Genomic DNA, 24,294 nt, shown 5'->3' with positions numbered 1-24,294 from the left:
TTAACATTTTTTCCTTCATTTCAACTTTGGTGAATCTGACAATTATGTGTCTTGGAGTTGCTCTTCTCGAGGAGTATCTTTGTGGCGTTCTCTGTATTTCCTGAATCTGAATGTTGGCCTGCCTTGCTAGATTGGGGAAGTTCTCCTGGATAATATCTTGCAGAGTGTTTTCCAGCTTGGTTCCATTCTCCCCATCATTTTCAGGTACACCAATCAGACGTAGGTTTGGTCTTTTCACATAGTCCCAAATTTCTTGGAGGCTTTGTTCATTTCTTTTTATTCTTTTTTCTCTAAACTTCCCTTCTCGCTTCATTTCATTCATTTCATCTTCCATCAGCGATACCCTTTCTTCCAGTTGATCGCATCTGCTACCGAGGCTTCTGCAATCTTCGCGTAGTTCTCGATACTTGGCTTTCAGCTCCATCAGCTCCTTTAAGCCCTTCTCTCCATTGGTTATTCTAGTTATCCATTCATCTAATTTTTTTCAAAGTTTTTAACTTCTTTGCTATTGTTTTGAATTTCCTCCCGTAGCTCGGAGTAGTTTGATCGTCTGAAGCCTTCTTCTCTCAACTCGTCAAAGTCATCCTCCTTCCAGCTTTGTTCCGTTGCTGGTGAGGAACTATGTTCCTTTGGAGGAGGAGAGGTGCTCTGCTTTTTAGAGTTTCCAGTTTTTCTGCTCTGTTTTTTCCCCATCTTTGTGGTTTTATCTACTTTTGGTCTTTGATGATGGTGATGTACAGATGGGTTTTTGGTGTGGATGTCCTTTCTGTTTGTTAGTTTTCCTTCTACCAGACAGGACCCTCAGCTGTAGGTCTGTTGGAGTTTACTAGAGGTCCACTCCAGACCCTGTTTGGCTGGGTGTCAGCAGCGGTGGCTGCAGAACAGCGGATTTTCGTGAGACCACAAATTCAGCTGTCTGATAGTTCCTCTGGAAGTTTTGTCTCAGAGGAGTACCTGGCCGAGTGAGGTGTCGGTCTGTCCCTACTGGGAGGTGCCTCCCAGTTAGGCTGCTCGGGGGTCAGGTGCTCACTTTAAGAGGCAGTCTGTCCGTTCTCAGATCTCCAGCTGCATGCTGGGAGAACCACTACTCTCTTCAAAGCTGTCAGTCAGACAGGGACATTTAAGTCTGCAGAGGTTCCTGCTGAATTTTTGTTTGTCTGTGCCCTGCCCCCAGAGGTGGAGCCTACAGAGGCAGGCAGGCCTCCCTGAGCTGTGGTGGGCTGCACCCAGTTCGAGCTTCCTGGCTGCTTTGTTTACCTAAGCAAGCCTGGGCAATGGCGGTGCCCCTCCCTCAGCCTCGCTGCTGCCTTGCAGTTTGATCTCAGACTGCTGTGCTAGCAATCAGTGAGACTCCGTGGGCATAGGACCCTCGGAGCCAGGTGCGGGACACAATCTCCTGGTGTGCTGTTTTGCAGGCCCGTTGGAAAAGCGCAGTATTAGGGTGGGACTGACCCGATTTTCCAGGTGCCATCTGTTACCCCTTTCTTTGACTAGGAAAGGGAACTCCCTGACCCCTTGCACTTCCCGAGTGAGGTAATGCCTCGCCCTGCTTGGGCTCGCGCACAGTGCGCTTCACTGACTGTCCTGCACCCACTGTTTGGCACTCCCTAGTGAGATGAAACCGGTACCTCAAACAGAAATGCAGAAATCACGCGTCTTCTGTGTCGCTCAGGCTGGGAGCTGTAGACCGGAGCTGTTCCTATTCAGCCATCTTGGCTCCACCCTCAAAAATCTCCATTTATAAATGAGATTGAGCTATATAGTTCCCCCCATCCCCAGTGTTTAGACATCTAGTCATATTTGCTTCAAATTTGAAATGAGTAGCTTTCTGAGCACTGGAATAATTTTAATTCATTAGGGGAGGAGGGGAATATTTTCTTAAGCAAGACAGGAAACCCAGAACCGATTAAAAAATAGATAAAATTGACTATATATATAACAAAAAATTCCATAAATGAAGTCAAAAGACGACAAGATTGGAGTTAGGAAGAATGAATAAAACCTAGTGTTTGGTAGCACAACAAGGTGACAATAGTCAATAATAATTTTACATTTAAAAATAACTAAAAGAGTATAATTAGATTGTTTGTAACACAAAGGATAAATGCTTGAGGGGATGGATAACCCCATTTTCCACGATGTGATTATTATGCATTGCATGTCCGTATCAAAACATCCCAAGTATCCCATAAATATATACACCTACTATATACCCACGAAATTAAAAAAATATATATCTATATATGAGACAACAAGATTGGGAAAGTGTAATATAAATGACAGATGAATAGTTAATATGACACAAAAATATTCTATAAGTTATAAGGAAAAGAAAAATAAGCCAATTAAAAATGAATAAAGAATGTGAATAGCAGCAACTCAGAGAAGAGGAAATCCAAATGGCCAATTATTATATTACAAGATTCTCAACCTCATTAATTGTTAGGAAAATACAAATTGATATACTTTTAACATATCAGACCAGTAAAAATAAAAAAGGTTTATTATATCTAGGGTAGACAAGGATTCAAAAAATGGCTACTATCTCTGTGGTAGAAATGTGAATTACCACAATTGATTTAAGCCCTCATGACAATTTCCAGTTACTCAATTTCCCAGGCCCCCTTGCAGCTATCAGTGGCCATGTAACCCAGTTCTGGTCAATGAAATGTAAGGGGCCAGGCATGATGGCTCACATGTGTAATCCCGGCACTTTGGGAGGCTGAGGTGGGTGGATTGCTTGAGCTCAGGAGTTTGAGACCAGCCTGAGCAACATGGCAAAACCCCGTCTCTACAAAAAATAAAAAATTAGCCAGGTGTGGTGCCTCCTGGGGAGGCTGAAGTGGGAGGATCGCTTGGGCCTGGGAGGTCAAGGCTGCAGTCAGCTGAGTCAGCTGAGATCATCACTGTACTCTAGCCTGGGTGACAGAGAGAGACCCTGTGTCAAAAAAAAAAAAAAAAAAAAAAAAAAATGTAAGGGAAAGACTGCTGTTGCAGGATCTCTAGGAAGGCCTTTGCTTTGCTGATGTAAGGTACAAATGAGGCTGTCGCTACTTTTCAACTTTACCTTGAATTTGAACATGATTGATGCCTGGAGCTGTGGCAGCCATGTAACCGTGAGGAGACAAGCATGAGAACAACATGCTAGGATAACAGAGCAGAAAAATGTATAAGGGCCTGGGCTTCTGAACTAATACCCACCACTACTACCCTCTAAGCCCTTGTTATGGGAGAACAAATCATAATTTTTAAATTTAAGCCTTTGTTAGGAGGGTTTCTGTTAATGGTAGCCAAATATGCCTCTAATCAGATACATGTTTACCCTCAACCCAGCCATTCCTACATGTGACTCCATCCTAAGAAATGAAAGTACCAGTATGTAAACATTTATGTACAATTTATGTATAACATTGATTTTGGAAGCAAAGAACTAAAAACAAATGGAATATCTATCAATAGCCATATGGTGAAATAAAATGTCATATATTCATACAATAAAATGTTACATAGTTATTAAAAAGAATGATTTAGACTGATGTCTGTTGACCTGGAGGGATGCTCATGATGTATTATTATGTGAAAAAAAAACCACAGAAATCTGAGTAGTTAACACTTATAGTTAATCCCTTATTTGTGGAAATTTTTGTTTGTTTGTTTTTGTTTTAGATGGAGTCTTGCTCATTGCACAGGCTGGAGTGCAATGGCGTGATTTTGGCTCACTGCAACCTCTGCCTCCCGGGTTCAAATGATTCTCCTGCCTCAGCCTCCCGAGTAGCTGGGATTACAGGCATGTGCCACCATGCCCCTGGCTAATTTTGTATTTTTAGTAGAGATGGGGTTTCACCACGTTGGCCAGGCTGGTCTCGAACTCCCGACCTCAGGTGATCCACCTGCCTCGGCCTCCCAAAGTGCTGGGATTACAGGCGTGAGCCACTGCACCTGGCTGGAAAAATCTTTATATGTGTATAGATGTTTGTATATGTCTCCACCAGCATAGAAAAAAACGGTCAAAATGCCTGCAGGGATGAGGGAAGTAATGTAACTGAGTGAAACAAGCCTGATAGGAAAGATAAGCTGTTCTAAGTATTGTAAAACTTTATTTTTATTAGGCTATGAAGAGAAGCATCCAATATGATATAAATATGCATGATATTGTTGATTATATTTTCAATATGGAGTTTAGTAAAAGAAAAATTGTACAATAATATGTTTTTGCTTTCTCATAATTTTTTTATTACTTCTTTGTAGAACATGGATTCCAATATTCTGTTTGTACTGACAATTCAAAGACAAGTGTTATTTTCCTTTTTAATGATGCAAAGGTGGAATTCAGCCTTGAATCCTTTACTTGGAGGTAATGCTTAGTTTTCAAATAAAAAAAGTCTAATTAAAAGTGTGGCACTTCTAAACAGAGATATAGTGTTCTCACAGTGTTTTAAAAAATGTATATAATTACGGTAACCATCACAGGAACATTTATAGGATTCTGGTACACCCATGTCTTTTTATTTAGTTTTCAGTACTGGATTTTAAAAACTCTTCATAGTTCTTCATCTACATCATTAATATATTAATTGGGAAAGACAACTGAGCAACATTAATTCATTTTCATAATTTTAATAACAGGGGCCCATTTGTGGAATTCAATCTTCACCTCCTCAATTTAAGAATAAACTTCAGATCATCACTTGCATTACTGGAAAACTGATTTTTGTGCAGGAAGGTCAACCAAGTTGTTTCTTGCCAAATAAGTTTCCCAAAGATACAATTTCTCAAGAATGAGCAAATGAAATCATTCGTTTGAGGAACTACCTGTGAATGCCCTTCAAAGGCATTTTGGAGGTGTTGTCTTGACAAAGAAAAGTAACAAGAATTGATCCAGTTTTATTTGGTGAGCTGAGGTGGGGACTTTTCCTCAGATGACATGAATGATGCAATTTTCCTACCCATAGTTGAAACAATTGCTTTTTAGCAAGTATTTGGCTAGTTAGCCAAATAACCTCTGTGCAGGGCAGCAGATTGCCATACTGTGAAGACAGTTCATTGTGCATTGAACTGTCTGGGTCAAGCCAGAGTGGGAATCTTGTGTACAGAGTTAATTACTACAGTCATCATGCATTATCTTTTTAATGTTTTACCGACAGAGAGATTCCTGGTGAATGACCCAATGAATTTAAATCCTATTTTCTTGCTGAATGATGCCACCATGGAAAAGTTTCATAAGAGGTCCCATGTTAGCACCAACATCACAGCAGCACTGTTTATATTTATATTGACTAATTTTGACCTGTCTACATTTAACTTCTCAAGAATGTTCTCTATGCAAAATAATTTATTCCCTAATGTGTCTGACATGGGCACATGTCCAAAAGTTCTTTGCTCATGTTAAAAAAACCAAAAAACCAAAACCAACAACACATACTGGGTTCCATGAATAAGTATAGTAGCTGTATGATATTATTTATATCAATGGTCTCATCAGTGATAAGAAAAAAATCACAATCGCCTAATGGTTTCTTACTTTGTCCTGTACCTTTTGAATCCTGTTTTCATCATGCTGACCAACTGCATTTCCAGCAAATACATACTCATGTTGAGACAAAAACAATGAAAATTTCAGTCCATTTCTTCAGTTCAGTGATAGTTTCATTTTCATTTAACTGATTATTTTTCCTTTTTTCCATAATGGGATCTATAGTTGTTTTTTTGTGTGTGTTAGGATTAGTTTTATTGAGATACAGTTTACATACCAAAAAATTCATTCTTCATGCAATTCTTTAAGTATACAATTCTTCAAGTATACATTCAGTGGTTTTTTGTTAACTCAAAATGTTGCATAACCATCACTACTACTTAATTTTAGAACATGTTCAACACCCCCAAAAGCAGATCACTAGCAGATACCCTCTCTCCTTCTCCCCCAGCTCCTAGCCACAAATAATCTATGGATTTGCCTATTTTAGATAATTCATGTAAATAGAGTCATGCAATATGTGGTCTATTGTGATTGGCTTCTTTCACATAGTATAATGTTTTCCAGATTCATCCACATTATAGTACGTAACAGTATTTCATTTTTTTGGCCAAATAATATTGCACAGTCTGTGCCACATTTAAAAAATCTATTCAGTTGATAGACATGTGGATTGTTTCTATTTTTTAGCTATTAAAAATAATGCTCCTGTGAACATTTATGTGCAAGTTTTTGTGTGGACATATATTTTCTTTTTTTGTGTGTGTATATATACACCCAGGAGTAGAATTTCTGAGTCATATAGTAGCTCTATGTTTAATCATTTGAGGAACCACTAAACTATTTCCAAAGTGGCGGCATCATTTGACATTCCCACCAGCAATGTATGAGGATTCTAATTCCTCCACATCTTTGTCAACACTTGCTATTATCTGACTTTTTGATTCTAGCCACCCTAGTGGGTGTAAAATGGTATCTCATTGTGGTTTTGATTTGCTTTTTTCTGTTAACTAATGATGCTGGACATCTTATCATATGCTTGTTGACCATTCATATATCTTTGGACAGATGTTTATTCAAATCCTTTGTCCATTTTTAAATTGGGTTATTTGCCTTTTTATTGTTAAGTTATGAATTCCTTATTTATTTTAGATACTTATCTCTTGGATACATAATTTGAAAATATTTTCTCCCATTCTGTAGATTGTCTTTTCACTTTCTTGATAGTATGCCTTGGAGCACAAAATACTTTAATTTCAATGAAATTCAACTTATCTATTTTTTCTTTGGTGTTGTATTTAAGAATCATTGCTTAACCCAATGTCACAAAGATTTATGCCTGTTTTCTTCTAAGATTTTTATATTTTTACCTTTTACATTTAGGTATATTATCTATTTTGAGTTGTATACGATTTGAGATAGGGGTCCAACTTCATTCTTTTACGTGTTATTATCTAGTCTCAGCACCATTTGTTGGGAAAGAATATTCCTTCCCCATTGGCTTGTCTTGGTACCTTTGTCAAAGATTGGTTAGCCACAGAGGTATGGTTTTATTTCCGGACATTCTATTCTATTCCGTTGATCTATTTTTTAGGTCCGTTTTGTCTGTTCTTGCACCAATTTCACACTGCGTTGATTCCCATTGTTTTATAGTAGTTTTGAAATCAGGAACTGTGAGTCTTCTTACTTTTTTCTTTTTTTAAGATTTGGCTATTCTGGATTCCTGGCAATTCCATATGAATTTTAGAATCAGCTTGTTAGTTTCCACAAAGAAGTCAGCTGAGATTCAGATAGGGAGTGCCTGAGTTTGTAGATCAATTTGGGGAGTATTGCCATCTTAACAATGTTAAGTCTTCCAATCCATGAATATGGAATATTTTTTCATTCATTTAGATCTTCCTTAGTTGTTTTCAACAGTTTTTTTTTGTAGTTTTCTGAGGATAAGTTTTGCACTTCTTTTGTTAAGTTTATTTCTAAGTATTTTATTTGCTACTGTTGTGAGTTGTTTTCTTAATTTTATGTTTGGATTGTTCATTGCAAGTGTATAGAAATATGATTTTTTAAAGGTATTAAACTTGTATTCTGTAATCTTGCTGAACTCATTTATTAGTTCTGAGGTATATATTTAGGTAGATTATTTAGGGTTTCCTACCTATATATAAGATCTGTAATCTATTATATGAATAAAGATCCTTTCCAATATGGATTCTTTTTATTTATTTTTTCTTTCTTAATTGCCCTGGTTAGAACCTCCAGTACAATGTTGAATAGAAGTGGTGAGGGTGGACATGTACCACTTATCTCTCCTGGCCAAAATTATTTATGTCTTTGCTTAATAAAAACATTGAGTTGCTATTGTTATTGTTGTAGCTAGCTAAATTCATATTATTAACTTCTAGTTTCAGCATATTATCTTTAGAGAATGTAAATTGTACACTTTTGGTGAGCCACCTTTAGAGTTTTCTCTGTTTCAATGTACATGGTTTTGTGAAAAGACTGCATCCAAAATTTGAGATATGCCTTTTATCCTATGTCAATATCTTAAATAGTAATTCAAGGAAACATCTCAGTTATAGATTAAATGCTTTTGAGGATGTTTATGACCTCTCAAAACTCAACTCAAAAACCATAGCATTGAAATTGGGGGTTTAATATGCCTTTGCCAGAGTTACATCATTTGTAATTTCTTTCCCAGAATGGAAATAACCTGGTATACATATGAATATATATTGAGGGAATAAGGGTTGGGTGTGGCCATAATTAAGCCCCATATAGAGCAGCCAGTCATATTCAGCTGAGGGGTCTTTACTGTATATTCATAGATCCTTAGGTGGGTGGAAGAAGGTCGCAGAGTGTTTGGAACGTATTTCTGATCCAGCTGAAGACAGCATTAGATCAAAACGTAAAAGATGAAGGAGATAAAGAATGATAGACAACACTCTGTGCTAGATACCGTTCTAAGCTTTACAAAATGTGCATGTTTAATCTCCACCACCATTCTTTAAGGTATCCTCATTTTACAGTGGAGGAAACTGAGGTGCATAGACATTAAATAACTCACCCAAGTTCACAGAGCTAAGTGACAGAGCTGGGATTTGAGCCTAGGCAGACTGACTTCTAAGCTGTGCTCTGACCACTAAGCTACAGTGCAGTGAAGATCAATGGCAGAGGAGTGGTCAGGAGACTACCGGCTTTGGGGGCTTCACAGAGAAGTTATTTAGTATCCCTGACTTTCTCACACAGATTATCAAGAAGGAAACAGGGAGATTTCAGGCTGCATTTGGGAGGAGGGCTGGGAAAATATCTGGGTTAGATTTGTCATAGGGTCTTTAACATGTTCTTTTGCTTGAAAGGTGAGGAGAAAAGCCGTGGAAGCTCCGTTCACTTATTGTAAATACTAATACTTTCTCTGAGCATAGTACACTTCTGTCTACTTTCAGGGTGTGCCCAAGAAGTTGGTTCCCCTTATCTCCCTTCCAATTTTGTTCCTGGAAATTAAGTGTCCATGGGTATAAATGTTTTTCTGCTTTCTAAACAGTACCTTATCTGTTAGGGAGACTCCAAACTCTGTTCATTTCTGCTTTATATTTTTCGAATACCTTATGCTATTAGGTACACACATACAGATTTTTATGTATTTTCATATCTTCCTGGTGAGTTTATCTTATGTAAGTATATCTACACTCGATTTCTTTTAGTTGGCATTTTTATAGTCTTTTTTTTCTACCTTTTTACCTTTAATTTTTCTGGGTCCATATTTTTCAGGTGCATTTCTTATGAGCAGTACATAGGTTTATTTTTTAATCCAGTGTTTGAATTTTAATTGGAATGTTTTATTTACATTTAATATAGTTATCAATTTAGTTGGGTCGAAATCTCTCATTTGTCACATTTTTTAATGTTTCTTTTTCTCTCCTTTTGTGCTTTATTTTGGTTCAATTAAGTTCTTTTTATTTTCCCATTTCCGCCTCCTTTTAGATTATTGGTTATACATTATTTTACTTTTATTTTAATGGTTACTTTAGAGATTACAACATGCATTCTTGAGTTATTAAGGTCTAATAAAAATGAATAGACTTACCACTTTCTAAGCAATGGAAGAGGTCTTTGTACACTTTACCTCTATTTGCCCATGCCCCTTCCCTAGTATATATGTTATTGCTGTTGGGTATTTTAGTTCTTTAAATATTTTTATACCCCACAAGACATTATTGTTTTTATTGCTTTATATTCTTTTATGGTTATTCTTTTTTTTTTTTTGAGATGGAGTCTTGCTGTGTTGTCCAGGCTGGAGTGCAGTGGTGCGATCTCGGCTCACTGCAACCTCTGCCTCCCAGGTGCAAGCAATTCTCCTGTTTCAGCCTCCCAAGTAGCTGGGACTACAGGCACCGGCCACCAGGCCCAGCTAATTTTTGTATTTTTAGTAGAGACGGGGTTTCACTATATTAGTCAGGCTGGTCTCGAACTCCTGACTTGAGGTGATCCACCTGCCTCAGCCTCCCAGAGTGCTGGGATTACAGGCATGAGCCATCGCACCCGGCCCTTTTACAGTTATTCTTTCTGACACTGTTTATTCCTTTGTCATCCCATGTGAGATCATGTTCCTGCCTGAAGAGTACCATTTAGTATAACTTGTAGTGTGTAGCTTTTTCTGCTGAATTATTTCCCCTTTTGTTTGGCTGCAAAATGTCTTTATTCTGTATTAATTTAGGATATTTTCAGTGGATATAGAATTTAGGTGCAAAAGTCCTTAAGAAAATACCAGTGAGTAGAATCCTACAATATTTCTAAAGAATGATACACTATCTGATAAATTTATCCATCCAATTTATCCAGGAATTTAGATGTGCATCCATCTGTCCATCCATCCATCCATCCGTCCATCCATCCATCCATCCAATTTGGTCATCTACTATGTGTCAAGTATTGAGCTTCATGTCAAATATTTAATGGTGGAGAAGACAGATATAGTTCCTACCCTCATGGAGCTTACTATCTAGTGGAGGAGACAGATATTAACCTAGTAAAAAATATACATATAATATAAATTGTGGTAAGTTCTATGAAGGAAATGAACATAATACTGGATGGAGGATAACTAGAGTGGAAGGGGTGGTCAGGGTAGGTGGAGTGGACTTACATGTAGGAGTCTCTTGAGGTGACATTTAACTGAGACCTGAAGGAAAAGGAGCCAGTCATAGAAGGGCTGGGGTGGGGTGTGAGAAAGAATTTTCCAGAAAAGCAAGGTTTAATGTTAATACAATTTAATTTTGATATAATTTAATATTGATATAATGTGTTACCTTATAAATAATAGTGGGGAGCCCATATGATTACCTTAAGAGATACCGAAGAGGCATTTGTTCTAGTCCAGGCTCTTTTGGTTTTAGGAAATAAAAATGCATTCAAGTTGGCTCAGGTGAAAAGAGGATTTTTTTGTTTGTTTGTTTTTTTGAGACGGAGTCTTGCTCTGTCACCCAGGCTGGAATGCAGTGGCATGGTCTCGGCTCATTGCAACCTCCACCTCCTGGGTTCAGGCAATTCTCGTGCCTCAGCCTCCTGAGTATCCTGGATTACAGGTATGTGCCACCACACCCGGCTAATTTTTATATTTTTAGTAGAGATGGGGTTTCGCTACATTGGCCAGGCTGGTCTTGAACTCCTGACCTCAAGTGATCTGCCTACTTTGACCTCCCAAAGTGCTGGGATTACAGGCATGAGCCACTGTGCTGGGCTGAAAAGAGGATTCTTGTAAAGGCTCAAGGCTCAACAGAGCAGAGGTGGCTGTGAACCAGGTACCACAAGAACAAGAATGAAAAAGTGCTTGAGAATGGGTGTGACTTTCTTCTTATTAGACGTGCTCTTTCTTTTTCTCTGTGAATCTGCCTCATTGTTTCCTTTTGCAAGATGGCTTCCTCAGCTTAGCCACCCGCTTGCTCATGGCCCACCATCGATGGCCCCATTCCCTCAGCCCCATTTTTTCTGTCACAGACTTTCTTCTTCAAAGGAATTCATGGACTAACCAGAGACCTGACTTGTGTGACCAATGTGTTGACTCCTCAGGGTCGGCAGGGGCTGCCACAGTCCAGTAACTGGGTCTGGAACAAAGGGACAGGGTATCTGGGAAGAAGGGAGGGTCTCTGGCCGACATCTGGGAAGGTGTTAGAGGCACACAGAATCCACATATGGCAGAATGCCCAGTGGCCATTGCTTGAATCAGTGTTCTACGAAATCAGGATATCTGCATCTTCAAAAGAACTTTTGGTTATGAGAAAAGAATCTGAATTTCATGAAAAAAACTAATTATTACAATTTTATTGTTAAAAATTAATAATTGTAGCAGATGCTGTTTTTGCCACATCATACGCCCTCAGACCACCTAATTTCAGTTGCGGCTTTGGAAAAGCTTCCTGTGCTCAGTATCAGTGTCACATATCATGCCCCTAAGATCTGTGCTGTGTGTGTGTGTGTGTGTGTGTGTGTGTGTGTGTGTGTGTGTGTGTGGTGGGGGTGGATTAATGACCCTATGGCAACTCTCACCATTGGGTGATGAAAGTCAGTAGTTAATGCCTTCTCATCTTCAGGGGCTCAGTTCAGAGGTGGCATTCTACATATTTCCTCAGTAGGTGTCCAGTAGGATTGAGCCCCAATTTTACATATTGGTAGTCAGCTCACTGCTAATTTCCTATTGCTGGCTTTTCCTCATTCTCTGTCTCACTCTTCTTAGTCTCTCACTCCTGCGTCCTGAGATTGCCTCTAAAATAAAAGATCTGCCCCAAATTATTATCTGAGGCCCTGCCTTTGGGGGAACCCAGATTTAAAAATTTTGTATTGTAGAGGAGGGACAGAATTTTGTAGCAACTCAGTTGCTGGGTCGCTCTTAGACTAATTGTTCTGCCTATTCCTAACACTAAATAGATGTTCTGTTTTGGCTGATAGAGATTATATTCACATAATTGCCTATTTGGATCGGAGGCCTCTCAAGGGAGCAGATTAGACTTCAAAGAAACCAACCACAAGAAGGAAATCTCGTAGAGGAAAGCTTTCTGAGAAACCTCCTCCCATCTTTCTCCTCTCCTTTGTCTTCGTGTGCAACTTCCTCCTCTCCAGTCTGAGATCAGGGCTCAGGCCAGGCTGCTTCCTGTTGCAAGGTTGCTGGGGTGTAGACTGTCAGTCAGCAAATAAAAAGAGCTATGAAATCGTGACCATTCTTCAAAGAGTTAACTCTTCTGTGTGAGGCTAACACAGAGGGTAGAATGGATGTGATTAAAAATTTTTGTCAAATTCCACCTAGGCTGTGACAGAATTCTTGGTAAGTCATGGGTCAGAACACACAATGTATTTTTGCCTAGAAGCAAAGCTCCTCATGGTAGATAGGGAACCAGGGAGGGTTGCAAAGACCTATTTGACCTTCAAGGGGTCTGATTATAGCAGCCAACACAACATACCAATAATGCAGCCCCACAAGACCCAGGGATCCCATATGACATTGTTCTCTTACCTCCAGAGACATACGGTGGTCCACCCAAAGCTTCATATCTCTGACGATTTTTTTTCCACAGAATGTTACCATGTTACCCACCATGCTTCAGGCATTGTGCTAAATGCCCGGGCTACAAAGATGCACAGAGGTTCCTTACCTTGAAGAGTTCAAGACCTGGGGCACAGAATGGCCAGAGGCACAAGACAGCTCATGGAGGAGGAACGAAAGGTCCAGCACCGTGAGATGAGTATTCAAACGCAAGTATGCAAGGGGCCTTGGGGTGGGGGTGTTATCTTTTCATGCTCCAGGAAGGCTTCAGAAGAAAGGGAGGTGTGTGTGAGCCTGTTCTTGAAGGAACAGAAGTTTGCTCAGGCAAAGATGTAGAAAAATTCTTTCCCAGCAAAGGGAACTACGAAGGTAGAGAGGCGTGAGGGGCCTGGCAGAGCCAGAGACAAGCAGACAGCTTCAGAGTGGCGGCTGCTAATGAATGGTGGTCTGCTGACAGATTGTGCTGGGGCCCCAGGGTGGTTTCTAAACTGGAACTACACTTAGGAATGGAGATATTTTATGAAAAGGGCCAGATTCTCTGTGTCTCTTAAAAAAAAAAATAGCAAAACTGACCTCCCTGATGGAGATCCACTTTAGACTGGGACTGAGAAGTGAACTCCCGCTTCAGCAGCGGTCAATGCCTGTCAGTACATCACTATGTCCACCGCAACTCTGGATTCAGACTCACTCGTCGTCATTCATGCTTTCATCAAGCAGCTGCACTAATTCAGATGACCCACTTCACTCCAGGAGGTGTTTGACTTTTCAGCCTCTGGGTAAGCATCATTGGATACTAAAGAGAGAGGAAGGGTAAGATTGGCAGAGTTCAACTGGCAACTGTGGGAAGGCATTACCACCCCAGTACTGAAGGGGCAAGTGGAGGATGTGGTGTCCTGAAGCCCGGTGGGAGCGGGGCTGGGGAGTAGGGGCCCAGGGAACCTAGCCTTGGGAACACACTTGCTGCTAGATATGCAGCATTGGAGCAGGGAAGGAGCGAGGATGACAAACCCCCATGTCTCTCCTCCTATACCTACTCCGATCTCCTGCCAGTGCCTCCCACTGGCTGAACTGGAAGCCAGAGGACAAGAGAGCCCTAAGGAGGTGGCCCACAGGGGTCAGCTTCTGGGCACAGGGCAGACATGGGGAGAATGGATCTGGCAGTGGCAAATGACTGGCACAAATAGGCACCTAAGGAGTGGAAAGCACCAGAGAGAGCCCTCTCCTGATGTGAGTCGCTGGGGATGTGGTACCTGTGTGGGGGCCATCCTTAGGATGGCTCTGATGTTAACGATGGGAGGTAAGGGGATTGAGCAGGGCCTGAGATCCCCCTCCATCACTGGGAAGCCCTGGGAGGACAGAGGCTCAAATCTGAGCTCGCAAAGATTATTCCAGAAGGGTGCAGTAGGAGGTGGAGGCTTGGAGCTAAATAGGGGTAACCCATGGACTCATAGGTAGGAGACGGCGGTCAGATGACCCAGGTCTTCTGGCTCATGCTCTAGTTCACCAGGAGACCCTCTGGGCCCTGGTTGGTACCCACCTCTGTGTGATCACTTTGGAGTTAGGAGGCACACTTGCCTGGAGGACAGCCAGAGCCAGCAGGCAGCTCTGACAATGAAACAGAAGCTTCTACTGAAACAAAACTAACCTGTCTCCTGGCCTTGCCCCTTGAGGTCAGACCAAACCTCCTTATGTCTGAAGACAGTTGTCCTCACTCCTCTGGGTCATTAACCACTTGGAAAGGTGATGTCCTGAGATCATCACCCCCTGGGTTTGGTCCCATTTGCTACTGGCTCTATGAAAATATTTCTCATGAGCGCCTCCCACCTCCCGGCTTCTTTTACCTTGAAGGTCAGTGGGGGACATGGCGAGGGGGGCCTCCCTCGAGCTGGACAATATATTGATAGCATTTAGGATCACATCAGATTTTTTTATTCCAAGAATCAGGCTGTGCTTATGAGATTCAGCTCACCACCCTGGGCTAAATCAGTGGGAATTAAACAGACAGGCACAGGAGGCTCAGAAGGAAACAGTAACATCCCAGGGTGACACAGCCAGCAAGAAGCAGGCTGTAGTGAAACCCTGGGCCTTTGCCTCCAAGCCTCCTCCCACCACAGGGGCTCTGGACCTCTGCACTCTGGTTAGGGGGCTCCTTTCACAAGGGCTGCTGGGAGAGTTATGCTGCAGTGGAGGGGCCTGGCTGTTTGCTCTGATCTGGTAGGACATGGTTTAAGTGATGCTGGCTCCTCACAGCCCATTTCTCCTGGGATGTCACACGTCCAGAATCCCTTCCTGCAATGCGCAGGACCAACAGCTGAAGCCCCAGCCCCAGGTTAGTGGAGATGTCCTCTTGCCCAGCTCTCCAACTTCACCTTCTTCCTGCAGGGCTTCCCCTGCAGGTCTTGGGATGGAGGTCCTTAAGGACTCTGGGTCCCAGGCACCTGTGCAGATGCACAAGCCTGAGGCTTCCATTGGAGCAAATGGTCCTAGAAAGTGGTCTCCCCTTCCCACTTTCTCTCTTTCCCTTTCAGCATAAATGCCCAACTTTCTTTTATTCCCAAGTGTAAAATTTGGCTCCTAAAAAGCCACTGCCTTGGGAGGCCAAGGTGAGTGGATCACTTGAGGTCAGGAGTTAGAGACCAGCCTGGCCAACATGATGAAACCCTGTCTCTACTGAAAATACGAAAGTTAGCCAGGCTTGGTGGCTGGTGCCCGTAGTCCCAGCTACCTGGGAGGCTGAGGCAGGAGATTTGCTTGAACCCAGGAGGCAGAGGTTGCAGTGAGCTGAGATCATGCTACTGTGCTCCAGCCTGGGTGACAGAGTGAGACCCTGACTCAAAAAAAAAAAAAAAAAAAAAGCCACTGCCCACTTGTGCATGACCTATGACCTCAAGCACCAGCCACAAGGCACTCCTTACAGGAGTACCCACAGGAGATTTCTCACTTCTCTGCCTTAGGCGATCCCACTTGAGAGGAGGCCCAAGCTTCTGTCTCCCCAGAGGTGAACATCTGCTGGATATTAAGGAATCTCCTTGAGGATGGGCCAGGGTGGGGTGCGCTGGGTGAGCACCAGGTACTCTTAGCTCCAGGCATCACACTTCTTCCATGCCACCTGCTCCCTGGGGCCTGGTGTATTCAAGAGGGGAGTAGGGTATGGATTAGAATCACCTGGAGAGATTTTTAAAGTGATGCCTAAGGTCCATCCCCATATATTCAAATTCCTTATTGATCTTGGGTGACAGACACCACGCTATGAAACAGGCATCGCTAGACACAGCTTCTGTGACTGCAAGCAATTCACTCCTGACTTCTGGAGGTGAAAGGCTGTGGTAGAAACCTCAGAGCCTGCTGGAAGAAGGAAGTCTTTCAGAAAGCAGTTGTGGAAGAGAGGTTTCAAGAGTCAGGGGGAAAAAAGTGCTGGTAGTGAAGCTCTGAGCTAGAGAGGAAGCAAGGCAAGGGTTATACTCAAATGTCCCCAAACAGAGCCAGGCATAAGTCAGGGCAACCAGGAAAGATAGGGGTCTGAAGGTTGGGCCATCAGGATCCAAAAAGGCTAGACCCAAAGCATCCAGAACATGGCTTTCAAGTTGTCAACTGCAAGTCACCTGGATGAGGAAAGGTCTGGCTTGATTCAAAGTTGATCGGTGCTTTTTCCTGGGATGGGTCCTCCCCACCTCAGACAGTTCACTGTGCCTGACCAGGACAAGGGGCAATCACTGGACCTTGGTTCTGGCAGGCAGGAAGCCTTGGCAGGTAGATGGCTTAGAAATTGGGAAGGAGGAGAAAAAATGGGGACTAGTGAAAAATCCCACGGTTAGGAAGAAGGCCTGGAGATGTCTCTAAAGACTGAATAGGGTCATGAGGAGGAGGACCAGGTTTGGGTAGCAAGTCTCCCCACTCTCTCTTAAGAGGTAGGGAAAGACTTTATTGAGGGCCAGATGCCAGGCCAGGGAGCTTGGGATGAAGAATTCCTTGAGTTTCCATCTTTCTTCAAGTTTGGCTGATCCTAAGCCCTCTGGGGTCTGGACAGCAAGCTCCACATGCTCGTCCCTCCCTACAAAGAGTAGAATCTTCTTTGGGGCCCAGGATTTAATACTGTGCAGCAACGATTTCACCCTCCGCTTCTCCATGAGTGCTTCCTATGTTGCATATGTGAATCCCACCCATGGGTTAGAAGTGCAGAGGCCTGGCTGGGCATGGGGGCTCATGCCTGTAATCCTAGCACTTTGGGAGGCCGAGGCGGGTGGATCACAAGGTCAAGAGATTGAGACCATCCTGGGCAACATGGTGAAATCCAGTCTCTACTAAAAATACAAAAATTAGCTGGGCGTGGTGGCTTGCACCTGTAATCCCAGCTACGGCAGGAGAATTGCTCGAACCCGGGAGGCAGAGGTTGCAGTGAGCTGAGATCACACCACTGCGTGAGACCATCTCAAAAAAAAAAAAAAAAAAAAAAGGGGATCACAGGCCTAATATGGCTTGTAAGTCCTTTGACATTTTGGAAAATCTTGTGAGCCCAGGGGTATGGTGGGAGATGGACAGATCTATTTTTTTTCCTTCAACTAGGCTGAGCAGAGAAGATCCAGATAAATACAGCCCTTCATTCAAGGCTACACTTTCTGATGGCTATTACGTTTGAACTCCAAGAGGTAAACTCTGTTTCACTTCTTCTGCAAAGCCTTTTCAAAGCTTTTCCATAAAACTGTAGCTCAACACTAAGTTGTCCCTTCACTGAATCCTATAGCACAGTAGTTCTTAAATTTGAGCATCAGCCAAGCGCAGTGGCCCACGCCTATAATCCCAGAACTCTGAGGCCAAGGCGGAAGATTGCTTGAGCCCAGAAGTTTGAAACCAGCCTGGAAAACACAGGGAGACCCTGCCTCTCTACAAAATTAAAAAATATATACAAATTTTGAGCATGTATTAGAATCACCCAGAGGGCAGAGAGAGTATGGAGCACCCCCACAGTATAGTAGGTCTGGGCTGGAGCCCAAAGATTTGCATTCCTAACAAGTTCACAGGTTATACCAATGCTGCAGGTCTGGAACCATGCTTTGAGAAGCACAGCTGTTAACATATACACTCTACCTTATAATTTCATCACTTATTTGTATTGTCTAGAAATAGTCCTGAATTATTCTCAGCATACCAGTCTGTCTTCTCGACCAGATTTCAATTCCTGCAGTGGCAGAGATTGTATATATTTTCCACCACATCAGTTAGCATTATTGGACACATAGTCTACTAAGTACTTATATACTGGGAAGAGCTTCAGAGAACTTGAAGTCTTCAAGGAGACAGGGATCAACTATGGTTAATTATAGGATTTCCACATTTTGCAAAAGATCACCTAATTTTTCCTCATCATTCATATTTGCAGAGAAAAGTCTTCATTTCCTTGAGCAATATCCTCATCTCATTAAAGAAACACTCCAGTCTTGATTTAGGAAAAAAGATTCATTCCTTCATCCTTCCAAATAAGGTACAGTACAACTCAATAACAATGCACATTACTGAAAAACACAATTGCGTCTTATATTGCTCACTACTCTTTAAGTATAATTCAGATATTAAGGAAAAGAACTGCTAATCACATTAACACATTACAGAAATCAAAATTAACTTATCACACAAAATAAATTAAAACATTAAATATTAACCTTTTCAGTGCAACATATACAGACGTCAGAGTAAGGAGTTCTTAAAAAAGCATCAGGTTTATTATAATAAAGATAATGAAAAGCTGACCATTTTAGTAAATTACGAAGACTAAGAAGAGGAGTTGCTTTTTTCAGTACTCTCTCTCTCTCTGTGAACCACTAGATCTTTCAGAAAGTCTGGTAAATCAATGGCTAGAGAGAACAGGTCTTATGTTAGAACATTTAAAAATACACGTTTGTCTTACTTCTGCAATGTGCTCTTGGTTTTGGGCATTTGAGTCATTCCTCCCTCTGTGACTGGCAGGTTGGAAGAGATTAAAGCCCAGAACCAACTAGAGGGCAGGGGTCTCCTGAGCAGTGTTAGAGCCTCATTAGTCCATCCCGGCCAAATTGACTGAAAAAGCAACTGGTGACCCATGTGCCCTTGAAAACCTGGCTTGAAGATAACAGGCAGTTTTCTGTACCTGCAAAACACAATCCCTTGAGAAGCTCCAGAAGCACAAATTCTCCTCCCTTACCAGTGTGGGTGGGTGAGTGGCAATCCCATCTTTTTCTCCTTTCTCAGGAAAAAGAACTCTAGGGCCATTCTGCCCATCTCTCCTGCGGGGAAACAATGGCCAGCTCATCCCTGGCTTGGTTCCACGTGTGTCCAGCTGGGGCCCTGTCTTCCAGACCAGGGTTGGCTGCTGTCTGTCTTTCCATGTAGAAGAAAACATTTCCTGCCAGGATGCTTAAAAAAAGCCACAGCCTGTAGAGCAGTGGGAAAATCCAGGCTTCATGAGAGTATTGGAGGTCTTTTAAAAAATGTTTGTTATTTTTTTAAATGGGGGCTTTTCATTGTCTCCTGAGCCATTGGAAACAGCGATGCTCCCCACTGCCAGGTGTGTGGCAGCTTACCAGGTCAGGATGTTAAATGATTCTCTAATGGTAGTGAACAATTCATTTTCTAAAGGGCGAGGAAACACAGGGCGCTTGCAGAGATGGATTAGAAGATACATTTTTAACCTGAAATGGAGTATTTTTACAGCTAACCAAAGACTACCATTGCCATTAAATGGCAGAGGGATCCAATGCTTATTGGTCATTTGATTTCTAAGAAAAAACCCCAAATAAGCCAGGCTGTCCTATCCTGAGGCATGGACAATGGTCCAACCAGGCTTGCATTGATGCAGCCTCTTTTTCAGACCTGCTGGTTTCCAAAGGACTGACTTGGAAGGCACTTCTAGGGAGGCGTATATTTGAGGCCTCTCACTGTGTGTGTGTTACAGGCATAAGGATGAGGGCACTGGCAGGTGTGACTTGCTGGACCTAGGAACCAGAGCATTCACAGACACTAAATCTCAAGTCTTCGCAGGGAACCTCTGCTTCCGCCATCTGTCCAACCTCATTCCCACGCCTCTGCAAAGTCTCTTGGATGCTGACTACTGATTGATAGAGGTCTAAAAACCAGTGTCCATTGACTGGTCTCTAAGCAGGATGCTACAGTCAAGCCTCAACCCACATATCTGGCCCAAGGGATGTAAACTTGAACTTATTTTAGTAATTTAAAAACCTGGAGCTCTGTCAACTACGTTGCTAGGGGGTCAGCTCTGAACAGATCCAAGTGCTTCAGGTGTGGCATTGTTAAATAAGAGTGCCAAAAGTGAAGACAAGGGTCATAGAATTGTCTGAATTATTAAAAAAAAAAAAGAAAATTCATAGAAATCGTTCTTCTAGACCAAGGAAGAAGAATTAGGGGAAGACAAAATTCTCTGAAAATTTCAAGCCAATTTAACATATTTTAAATGTACCTTTCACGATGTAATGAGCTAGGTGCACTTAAGAGTTAATACATAGAAATCTTTCACTTTTCAAATATTAGTAGCGTTTCCTCACATAAGGAGTTTATATATCATTTCTTCGTTACACTGTTTCCAAATTTTAACGAAAATTCCTAGGGATGAGCTATCCACTATGTATTTGAAGGGACCCACTGCTTCTCACAGGAAGGCCCGATGGGTCAGATGGACCCAGATGCTCAGGGGAACAATTGCTCCTTGAGGGGAAAGGAAGACCCACATAGTGGAAGTGACTTGTTAGAGTTTTTGTTAATAAAACTGGCATTCTGAATGGAAATGAAGAAAAAAAAATTACTGGAATAGTTTTCCTAGTGCTCGAAAATAAATAGCGAAGTTAAACTTCTCCTTTTAAAAATAAAGCAACAAACCAACCAAGCAACAAAATGGAAAATAAATGACTGGTCCCCCTTTCATGGATTTAGCCTGAAATGCCTATGGCTCGTGGCTAACGTTCTATTTCTAAACATACGGAGGGCTCACAAGGAAGTGAACCCATTTAATCACTGAGTAGTACAGTATGTATTGGGTTTATCCTGTGTAGACACACACACTCTTCCTCTCCCCCCAACAGAGGGGACAGATCCCTGGCTGATAGATTTGCTAAGTTTTCTCCCAGAATGTATTGAGGCATTTACCGGCTTTGTGGCTTCAATGGCACCGCTTCTGAACCCCTATCTTTTTTCCTACCAGTAACCCAGCCTCTGGTTCCATCTCCGCACCCCGGAAGACTTTTCCCAAGCCTTAGCTGTCTTGAAGAGGCCAGACATTTCTAATCAGTATAGCTTTTCAGTCAGCAACACATACATCATTAATGTAGAAGTCTGAAGGGGTTTTATACTTTTTACATTGACTTAAGAGGTTAAAAATAAAACCATTACCCATCTAATAAATAAGACGTTATCTCCAAGGGTGGTGATAGCTTGGGACAGTCTTCAGTGTCATGTGTCCATGGAAGATGTTGGGCTGGTTGAGGGTCTCGTGGTTAGAGGATACAGCTTCTCTTAAAGCTGGGGTCTTCATGTGACATTAAACAAACAGTTTCCCCTTTTTCACTTTCTTCCCCAGTAGGTGAATGACAGAAAACAATAACTATAGAAATCTCCTGTGTTGGGCAGAATTCTGTTGTGGGGAGGTGGCCCATTAAAAGGAAATATATAGCCCAGAATCCATGGCTGGCAGAAGACAACTGCACACATCTGGACTCAGACACCAACTGATGCACACACCTCACCTAGGTGAACAGGAGTCCATCTCTTTGCAGTTCTTTTTTAACCAGTCTTGAAATTGTGGTCCACCAATTTCTTCTCTAGGTCACACTGAATATCCCCAAGCAGACAGAGTTCTTGACAGAGTTTTGAAGGCCCACAAAAGGCCGCACAGGTGATTACAGGCCAAGTAGGAAGGTCTGCGGCACGTCCAGGTGTCTCTGGCAGTGCTGCCCTGAAGAAGCCTTTCTTTATTGATCTGCCACAGTCCACCTGGCCAAACTCCTCCTCTGGGCTCTTCAGACCACTGGCAGGAAGGAAAAACAGGTTAAGCACTGAGGGCCACACCCTGTCCATGCTGGGAAAATAAGCTTAGGAAAGAGACTTGGAGATGGCAGAGCCAATGTCACCAAGTTCTCTCGGGCAGTTAGGCCCAAGTCCATATTCTGCTGGTTCAGTCTTGGGGACCGCAACCTCTGACATTGTGCTTTCAGTGCCAAAGGAAGCTAGAGAGACTGATTGAAAGTGAATGAGTGAGTGAGTGATAGCAGAAGGAAGGCAGATGGCGGGGAGCAGGGGGATGCCCCCTGTTGTGAGGGTCTCATTTTAATCTGGCCTGCAGTCAGCTCCCGTAAGGGGTGGCTTGGTGGGCGGCCCTGGTCCAGGGGTCTGGTGGCAGAAAGGCTCCCCCTGAGGCCATACAAGAATGGACCCATTTATTTTTCAACAGCTGGGCCCTGAGGGTGTCTTCTGTGTCTGTCATGGTGAGGCAGCATGGACCGTCCTCAGTTCCTGAGTTCAGCTTAGCCTGGACATCTTTCTAGGTCCTTGCCATGGTTCCTCTGGAGGTGTTCACAGGTGAGTACCCCTGGTTCACCCATCCTTTAGGCCCAGCAGGTGCTATATGAGGTTGTGATTTGCACCATCTGAGGGAGAGGGACTTCAGTCCAGGTGGCCATCTCTAAAGGCCAGACCCATCCCCAGGCTTAGAGCTAACTTCTTAAATGTGGGTAGAGAAGAAGTGACATTCACAAGAAACTCACTCCACCCCAAATGACTGTTAGGTTCAGACAAATGCTACAGAATCTATTACACATTTTCTTAAAAGATTAAAAACATTTTTCTATTGGTGCTAAAAGAAAAAAATAAAAATATTGACCTTCATTAGCTCAATAGATTAGCCCAAGGTAGTTGAAAGGAGATGTTGAGAGGGGGCTTTAGAGGCCCTGGTTCTCATCCTCACTCCCCCACTGATTCCCAGTGGGACCCAAGCAGGCTGTCAGCAGACTCAGTTTACCCACATCACTCATGAACCATCCTCTTCCTAAGACCACTGTAAGGCTGAATGGATTTGCATCCTCAAGAGCTGTGGCTCCTAAATCTTAAGTGCTGCTCCTGCACAGTCTCTGTGTGCTTGCTTACTGTGTACAATGACTATGGTTATTGAAATAAACACATGTGTTCTTGGGCCTTCAGCTCCCTCCAGATGACCATGAGCTCTAATGAACACACGTGTCCAGCCTCCCAGCAGCCTTCCTCCCTACCCTCTCCATGGACCCTGGAACTTCTGAACGCCAGCTGTTTACTAGGGAAGGACACCTCTGGGTGGATTCCCTTTAATGACTGTCTCCTGACCCACTGCGTCCTCAAGAAGAACTTTACGATGGGCTCTCTTGGTCAAAATCGCATCCCCGAAAAGCTGGCTGGTGTGAGACTTTTTCCAGCCCTGTTTGGATGAAGGACTCTTCACCTCCATGAGCCCAGAGCCACTGATGCTCCAAGGAGGCTCCTGAGGTGTGAGCTGGGCCCCACATCCTGATGTCCAATCTTCTTCATGGATGTTGGCGAAAATATCCAGGAAACAAGGTAAACTTAATGAGGATCATAGGACCTAAGGGTTTTAAGGTCCTTAGAGACCTTCCATAGGCCAAATTCCTCCTTTTACAGATGAAAAAGGGGAAGTGACTTTCTCAAGGGAAAGAGAATGAACATCTCTTGAGTGCCTACAATTTGGGTGATACACTATACTAGGTATTTTATATCAGTACTCCTCCAATTTGCACAACATCTTTCTAAGAATAAGAAAACAGGCTAAGCCGGGCACAGTGGCTCATGCCTATAATCCCAGCCCTTTGGGAGGCCGAGGCGGGCAGATCACCTGACGTCAGGAGTTCGAGACCAGCCTGGCCAATACTGCGAAACCCTGTCTCTACTAAAAATACAAAAATTATCTGGGCATGGTGGTGGGCAGCCTGTAATCCCAGCTACTTGAGAGGCTGAGGCAGAAGAATCGCTTGAAACCAGGAGATGGTGGTTGCAGTGAGCCGAGATCGTGCCATTGCACTCCAGCCTGGGCGACAGAGTAAGACTCTGTCTCAAAAAACAAAACAAAAACACTCTGAGGCTCTGAGAGGTTGAGTAACTTGTCAAAGGTCCCACAGCCACCAGCCAGGATATAAGGGATCCCTACTAAGTAAAAGGCACCTATGAATAAACTAAACCTGACTTGGTAGAATGAAACAGTCTCTTCTTTTTCTCCCCTCTTCCTGCTTCGTTCTCCAGGAACTTCTGCCCTGACTTGGAGAAGGTG

At 42.7% G+C, this 24,294-nt stretch overlaps 1 protein-coding gene across 1 annotated transcript in view; it reads right to left on the bottom strand.

Moving 5' to 3' along the window:
- Positions 1 to 21,313: 21,313 nt before the first annotated feature.
- Positions 21,314 to 24,294, bottom strand: part of TGFA (transforming growth factor alpha) — a 103,578-nt gene continuing 100,597 nt past the window's right edge. Inside the window, exon 6 of the mRNA XM_058428588.1 lies at positions 21,314 to 22,011. Within this exon, the coding sequence (XP_058284571.1) occupies positions 22,004 to 22,011 (8 nt within the window). The 3' untranslated portion in view covers positions 21,314 to 22,003. The remainder of the gene's footprint in view (positions 22,012 to 24,294) is intronic.

Source organism: Hylobates moloch, unplaced genomic scaffold, assembly GCF_009828535.3.
Source record: "Hylobates moloch isolate HMO894 unplaced genomic scaffold, HMol_V3 SCAFFOLD_15, whole genome shotgun sequence".
Taxonomy (NCBI): Eukaryota; Metazoa; Chordata; class Mammalia; order Primates; family Hylobatidae; genus Hylobates; species Hylobates moloch.
This window is presented reverse-complemented; position numbering and strand designations above follow the sequence as displayed.